Source organism: Lates calcarifer, linkage group LG1 (assembly GCF_001640805.2).
Source record: "Lates calcarifer isolate ASB-BC8 linkage group LG1, TLL_Latcal_v3, whole genome shotgun sequence".
In the NCBI taxonomy this organism is placed as follows: Eukaryota; Metazoa; Chordata; class Actinopteri; family Centropomidae; genus Lates; species Lates calcarifer.
In genome coordinates, this window is record NC_066833.1 from 10996723 (window position 1) to 11004674 (window position 7952).

At 39.9% G+C, this 7952-nt stretch overlaps 1 protein-coding gene across 1 annotated transcript in view; it reads left to right on the plus strand.

Annotated features, from left to right (window-relative positions):
• The window catches only part of fn1a (fibronectin 1a), a 29098-nt gene extending 21807 nt beyond the window's left edge, over nt 1–7291 (plus strand). The window contains exons 36-49 of the mRNA XM_018704829.2: nt 165–252; nt 427–612; nt 741–830; nt 940–1131; nt 1256–1345; nt 2249–2357; nt 2522–2741; nt 2849–3019; nt 3114–3252; nt 3435–3602; nt 4754–4879; nt 5126–5232; nt 5441–5560; nt 5899–7291. Of these exons, the coding sequence (XP_018560345.1) occupies nt 165–252; nt 427–612; nt 741–830; nt 940–1131; nt 1256–1345; nt 2249–2357; nt 2522–2741; nt 2849–3019; nt 3114–3252; nt 3435–3602; nt 4754–4879; nt 5126–5232; nt 5441–5560; nt 5899–5967 (1875 nt within the window). The 3' untranslated portion in view covers nt 5968–7291. The remainder of the gene's footprint in view (nt 1–164; nt 253–426; nt 613–740; nt 831–939; nt 1132–1255; nt 1346–2248; nt 2358–2521; nt 2742–2848; nt 3020–3113; nt 3253–3434; nt 3603–4753; nt 4880–5125; nt 5233–5440; nt 5561–5898) is intronic.
• Nucleotides 7292–7952: the final 661 nt, after the last annotated feature.

Genomic DNA, 7952 nt, shown 5'->3' on the forward strand with positions numbered 1-7952 from the left:
TCATTACTCACAGACTCATAGTCAGGCCTCATACGTGAGAGCACTACACATGCATAAACATGCACAAACAGTTCTAATTGTGGCAGTAGCCAGTATACCTGAAATCCACTCTGTGGAAATTGTGCAACACTGTGACAGATTTATTTTCTCTTTTTGTTCCTTAGGTTGCAACTACCTATGAGGTCCATGTTTATGCCTTGAAAAACTCTCTGACCAGCAGGCCAGTCCAAGGAGAGGTCACCACTTTGGAGAGTGAGTCTCTAACTCATACACTTTGACATTCTGACAATGAGATGGCATTGTTGCTCTACTCACTGTTCCCATTATTGATACCATGTACACACTCTTGCGCTCTCTGTCTCTCCTGGTTTTATTCATCACCTATCACTTCTCACCCTTACTTCCTCTCTTGTCGTCTACATCAAGATATCAGTCCACCTCGTCGCGTACGCATCTCTGATGTCAACGACTCCTCCATCACTCTGACCTGGCGCTCCAAGACAGAAACCATCTCTGGCTTCCTGGTCGAGGCCACACCCACCTCCTCCTCAACAGGCTACATACCCATTCAAAGGACCATCGGCCCTGACTCACGCTCATACACTATTACAGGTGCACAGAATATAAACCACAGCAGCCAGAGCAACCAGAATTGCATATAATACAGTTCGATGGCCACCTCAGTTTTGTAATATTACTACACACAGTCCCTGATGAAGCTGTCTCTGTCTCCACTTCAGGTCTGGAGCCTGGCACTACTTATAAGATCAACATGTACACGCTTAAAGGGAATGGACGCAGTGCACCTCTCACACTCACTGCCACCACAGGTAACCATTAAATTGTAGTTAGCGTGGAGTGTAGTATCTGCGGTTTATCCAAAACTTGTTTTTAATCAGTCGTTCTGAGCATTTACTTTCATGTCTTATCTCTTCCTAGCTAAACCGGTAGTCATCCCGCCCACCAATATCCGCTTCACCTCCCTGAACCCTGACAGCATCTCTTTCACCTGGGAGCCATCACGCAGCTCAGGAGTCACTGGCTATTATGTTACCTATGAGGAGGCTGGGGGTTTGCCCCGAGAAGTCACCCCCAGACCCCACGCAGGCCAGAGCTACTCCATTATCACTGGTGAGTGCAGAGCATAAGATTCACTGTACACAGGTAAATAGGACGTACATGCAAATACACGCATTAAAAAAATGTGACAAATGATAAGCAAACCTTTTGATATGTGTTTGTTGTTCGGTCACAGGTCTGAAACCAGGAACAGAGTATGTTATTAAGATTGTTGCACTGCAGAACGCTTTGAGAAGCACACCTCTAGTGGGCAAAGCCAGAACACGTGAGTACACCCATCTTCCACCTGTATTAATGGTGCACTGCCCTTACATAAAAACATTGTTGAATGTCAAAAGGCAGTTTGTACTCTAATCTATCTCTCCTATCACCCTTTCAGCTTAAATTATGGCATTCTGAAGGTATTTCATGCTACTGGTGCTGTGGAATAACAAAATGAACAGCTTTTAAGACTTACCACAAAAATGTTGATGAAACCATAAAATACAACATTATGGGCTGTTTTTATATAACCATCTTTTAGAAATTTGCGCCAAGAATTGCAACTCTGTTCTCAATTAAGTCATCTGATCTCTCCACTGGATTTGATTGTCGTTACTTGTCATAACTGTTTTAATTAATTTTTCTTCAAGGCATAGCATATTGTTTTTTAGCTTTTTATGTGTAAATACATCGTCCCACTAAAATAGCATTGATTATTTCTCCTAGCAGAAACATACAAAGAGTAATGAGTTCTAACAATTGTTACACCTCCTGCAGTTTGAGAGCTACGCTGTGCTGTCCCCTGCTGGCTTTTTTCTCTACTAATGTAGAATTACACAATTCTGCCCCTGGCATTGATTGATTGTCATTTGTGGTACATACATACGTACAACATGCTTATTAAGAGCAGAGTATTAAAATTTGATTGAATTCAATAAAAATAATATATCTGCTTTTTATCTCAGAGGCTAATGAGAACTTGTACTGGGATAAACTACAGATCTTAACATACATCAGTCTGTGTCTATGGGCATACCGCAGCTTGTATGGATTCACCAGATGCATTTATAATCTTATTTATATTGGAGTACAGTGGAAATACAAAAATTCAGCTGGTGGATCTCTGCATTTGCTTCGCCTTGCTTGCTTCTAACAGCTAGCATACCTATGTCTGTCATCCACACAGAGCCAGCTACAGATCATCAGCTACTGGTTCCTGAGCTGCCTCAGCTTCCTGTTCCTCACCGACCCAGCACTGATATCCTGGATGTTCCAGAGTCCTTCGATGACAAGATGTAAGAACCTGTATAATTATACTGATATAGGAAATTCAAAAATACCTCCAATTTCGATGCAGTCAAACAGCACTTTTGAGCCTAAGAATGCCCTATATCATGCTTTCTCCCATCTTTGCATTTCTCACCTTTCTTTACTCTTCGTTCTCCTCTTGTGTGTGTAGTTTCAACTCCAACCATGTGCACTTGGCTGGTACTAGTGGCCAGAACCAACCAGGACAGCAGGGCCAGCACATCTACACAGAGTACCAGAGCCTAGGCCCCAACAATGGACTTCATGGTCCTTATAGCGGACCCAAAGAAGGCCAGAGACCCACTCTCAGAGAACCCTTAGTCTATATTCCTGTAACAGGTCCTGATGGAAACAGAATACCCTTGGTCAAGGTGTGTGACGCCAAAATCATGTGTTATAAATCTGATGTGGTTTTATTACTGTTGTTAAATAATAAGTGAGTATTTTGCAATGTCTCTGACATTGTTTGATTTCATAGGTGAGCGATGGTCCTCTGCCAGGTCTTGCATTTGGTTTCCCTGACAATGAGACAGAGCTGCCCCAAGAAGCACAGACAGTCACAACCATCTCCTGGCAACCCATTCCTCAGACTTTAGAGTATGAGGTGTCCTGTAATCCCATTACACACCATGAAGAAGGGGGCTTCCAGGTACACACACACACATACATACACACAGTCACTCACAAATATTTACTTCTGGAGATGTAAAGATTAACTTAACTTATTATTTTTCTCCATACAGATGCGTCTTCCTGGCACATCTAACAGCGCCACACTGATTGGACTGACATCTGGAGCGTCCTATAATGTTGTAGTGGAAGCCATGAAGGACGGGGCTAAAGAGAAGGTTCTGGAAGAAGTCATAACTGCTGGCAATGCTGGTACAGTAGTCCACACTGGGATAATCTTTCTTTCATCATAATAAGCATATGAGTGCAATATATATTGCTATTAATATAAACAATTTGATAAATATAACATTTTGATTAAATGTTAAAGTTAGAATAAGGTAAACCACATCCTCTGATCCTATTTTAAGCTTATTCTTTCCTCCATCCCTTAGTTCCAGGTGACATCCCCATTACCACCAACCGGGACGTGTGCTATGATACATTCACACACACCTATCACGAGGTGGGCTCAGAGTGGGAGCGCATGTCTGAGACTGGCTTCAAGCTGTGGTGCCGCTGCCTTGGCCTGGGCAGTGGTCATTTTAGGTGTGATTCATCCAGTGAGTGGCTTAATAACCCCATCCCAGCATGCTTTGCAAACACCCAACAACACACCATGGAATTAGAAGTCAAATAATTCTATGTGATTAACTCAAAAAGGAATTTATAAGAGGGAACACAAACACAAAGCGTGACATAGTGATGTGTTTACATACCAAAACATTTCAGCACCCACATCCTAGTTTTGATATGTCATAAGCACAACATGTGCATAAGATTATAAGATGGACGTAGACAGCCAAATTGGCCTAATATAAGAATGGAACTATGTCAATTAGTTAAATCAAGCATATTAATGAATATATTTTACATTACACATCTTAAATTCCTTAGCTATTGCTGTTCAAAAGCCATAGAATTGCAGAGTTCATGTTCTATGTGCTGCAGCATGCAGTAATAAGATCCCAGCATGGGCAACCTTCTCAAAATTTCTGATTTTCTGCATAAATACATTGTAAAGATCATAATTTCTATACGATGTATTATGTGTTACAACCACTTAAATTGCTTCATGTTTACTGAAGTGATTCTGCCTGCAGTTTGCCCATGCTGGCCTCTCTGCTCTGCCTCTGTAAACTGTGAAAACTTCACAGTAAGAGGACAGAAAGCTAAGCTAAGCTAACTAGCCAGCATCAGCCTCAGTTGTTTGTATTGTCTATACAGCTAACATGACAATACCAGAAACTAAGATCATCCTCCATCAGCATAGGTTTTAGGTCAGCCATGCTGTTTGTATGTCTCTGTCTCCTCACTGGGACAATGTGTATATTCAAGTGGAATATTTTGCACATTGAAGATGAATGCCTATTTACACTTTCAATTAGAGACACTTGAATTTGTACTGTGTGGAAATCAGTATATGTGAATGCTATGAATCTGTCACTGCAAAGGGGAAAGGTTTGAACTTTTCAGGTGTTTTTTGTCTGCTCTTAAACTCTTAAACATAAACTGATGAACTTCTCTCCTTCCACACTTTCCCACTCCAACCCTCATTCTATTCACCCTTTGCTCTGTTCTTCATCTCCATTTTATTTAAACCTACCTCCTCTCTCCTACATCTCTTCCTCATGTATTTCTATTGTCATTCCCTTGCTTCTCGCTCCCTCCATCCTCTCTCTCTTTCCCTCGCTCTCTACTTCTCCTCCTCCAGAGTGGTGTCATGACAATGGCAACAACTACCGCATTGGTGAGAAGTGGGATCGCCGCGCTGAAAATGGTCACATGATGAGTTGCACCTGCCTCGGAAACGGCAAGGGAGAATTCAAATGTGAACCCCGTAAGTACACACACCAGACACACAAACATGAACTGTGCAAACAAACCCCTGCCCCTGGCCCTCACACACCAACCTTTTCCTGATGCACACACAGCCTGAACACACACTATGGTTTACATGAACTTACTCAACTCTTATACATATCTCTTGGAGTATCAGATATTCAATAGGGGGTTTTAAATGGGATTCATTTCATCATTATACTCAACTATTGCTGATCTTTAATATGTAACTGTAATCCTCCAGATGAGTCGACCTGTTATGATGATGGGAAAATGTACCAGGTGGGAAACCAGTGGCAGAAAGAATATCTTGGTGCTATCTGTACCTGTACCTGCTATGGAGGACAACAGGTGGGTAACACTCTGTGTGTGTGTTTCTTTTTCTGAGTGAACAAACCTATTCCCTGCTGTTTTAAGAATAATGTTGAAAGCATGGGCAGAAACTCTGTGTCTCTGTCAGTTTTTTGTGTGTGTATATGTGCATTTTCATGCTCAGAACTGCTTGATTGAAACCTCCACATTTGGTGTGTGTACAATAATTTTCCCTCTCCTTCTTTAGGGCTGGCGTTGTGAGAACTGCAGAAGGCCGGGCGGACCAACTGATGTGGACGCTGACCTCCTGCAGCCTGTTAGCTCAGATGTCTTCGACCGGTACAGAGAAAATGCTCTACGCAAACTGGTCAGTGTCTCACTGTAAATTTTACCACTAATATTCTGCTGTACTCTCTTCCATTGCATTGCATTTTAATCACCTACAAAATGGCAAATAAAGAAAAAAAAAACAAAGTTATTGATATTTATTCAGATTTCAATACAATATATACATGTATAAGGATACACCTAAATGATCATTAACAGGGATATCCACTTAATTCATTTTATTTTGTTGGTGTTAAAATATAACATTTTTTAAATTAGTTTGACCAGGAAATGTTGTAATATGGAATAAAATGTCAAAACTAATCCTTATCCTCTTCTCTCTTTTCCTTCTCTTTCTTGCCTTTCCCTGCTGTCCAGAACATCCAGTGTCCGATTGAATGTTTGAGGCCGGAGCTGCTTGCAGATGCTCACAGCCCCTCAGAGTAGAGAAAAGGGAAGCATGAGTGAAGAAGGAAGAAGCGAGACCCCTTACAAGAAGGACGTCTCCCTCTCATGAAAAGAAGACCTTTCCATTAGATTTGTGCCTTAAAGGATTTCCCCCACACCAAATTTTAGTGCCTTAAGAAAGACTTTTCTACACCAGCCTCTGTGCCTGTTCAAAGATCTGTCCAGCTTTTCATGTTGGTTCGTGATCCTCTTTCTACTTAAACAGAAACAAGGATTTTTTTTTTTAACAGGTGAATTTTTGACACAAATCTATCCGAGCACAAATCCTGCTGCTTTCACCTCAAACCTGCAAACCCCAAACACACACACACGTCAGTTGCAGTATTGTTGTGTAGTTTTACTGTTGCATTGGGACTTTTTAAATTTCTGATTTTAGAACATTCCATTACAAGACAAAAAACACCACTGCAAATGTCTGTCCCTGATAATATCTGTAGCCATGTTTGTTGTGTGTCCCACAATTTTGAGTCTCACTGTGACTAATATATATTCAGAAGATGTTTAGGTAGTGATAGAATGCATTTTGTGGGTCCTTAGACATTTTCAAAGCAGGAGAGAGAGTTGTTTTACAAAGGAATCCCAAAGCCATACATTTATGTACCTTGTTGCCCAAAACAACTCCTAAAGTTCCTATCTCAGCTTGACTGACCTAGACAGACAAAACAGTCAGATTTGAAATAAAGTTAATAAGACTTTTCACTTTTCATTAACCTGAATCAGCATTCTTTGACATTAAGAGGAATTACAGTGAGATTACAGTTGTCCTGTCTGTCTCTCTGTGGTCAGTGTTCTTCTATTTTAATAAGCAGATCAGATGGTTACTAAGATTTCAAAAGTAGTAATTCCAAACTACAAACTTTCCTAAAAAAGATAAGCACTGTTACTTTTGAGTTTGTGTTAAAATCATTGCCCTGCTATTATTGCGGAATAGGCTGTTGAAGTCACCATGTAGATGTGATTCTGTGATCTGTAATATAGGTGTTGTAAAAGTACATAAGGTAGCCTACAGCACCTCTTAAATCTCTAAAGCCAAAGCTGACTGACCAAAAGTTAAACTCTTCAAAAATGAATGGGAAAATTCACCATTATTTCGAAGTGAAATGCATTTTAATTACATAAATGTTTGTATTTTTTTTTAATCATTTCTTTTATTTATCCCTTTTTATTCAGGCATTTTGATGCTATTTTGGGGTGTACACTTTATTTTGATTAACTTGTTTTTATATTGTTGGTGCCAAAACTCTGAACTACTGTGGACTGAATCTTTTTAATAAACTTTAAAAAAAAAAAAAAAAAAAAAAAACATCCAAGCCTATCGTTGTTTCTTTGTTGGGGGAGAATTTGAGTTGGAAGATATACGGAAGATTTATTCTGGAAAAAAAAAAAAAAAAAAAAAAAAAACAATAGAAACTCCGGAAGCACGTGGAATGCAAATTGCGGAGATTTCCGGGTGGCTTCTTTCCTTCAGAATAAAATTGTGTTGATAAACGTGTACTAAAGCTTAGATTAATAATAGTCTCAGAAATATATAATATGTCTCTGTTTATCCTGGGATCAATACCGTTTGATTTCATGTCATTTTAAAAAACAAAAATGCCAAAACGCTCATATGGCCTTGGCCCTGTTTTTTTTTTTTTTTTTTTTTGGCATACAGAAATCAGACTATTTGGAAAGCACAGCAAATGACCACAATATAAAGTAAATCAGTTTAGGTTTTAAGCAAGATTTTAACAGACTTCCTCTGGGCCACACGATAGAGGACCCATTGTAATTCAGTGGTGCATATTTCTTGCAAATTTACAATGATTATAATTATGTGAGACCAATAAAAAACTGGACCTGCCCGGGTTTTGCCCGCTTTGCCCGATTGGTAACCCAGCTGTAGCTGATGCACAAAAAGTACACTATGTCGAAATGCTCTCAAAACCAGAGCACGAATTAGACTTTTATTCTGAAGAATTCAT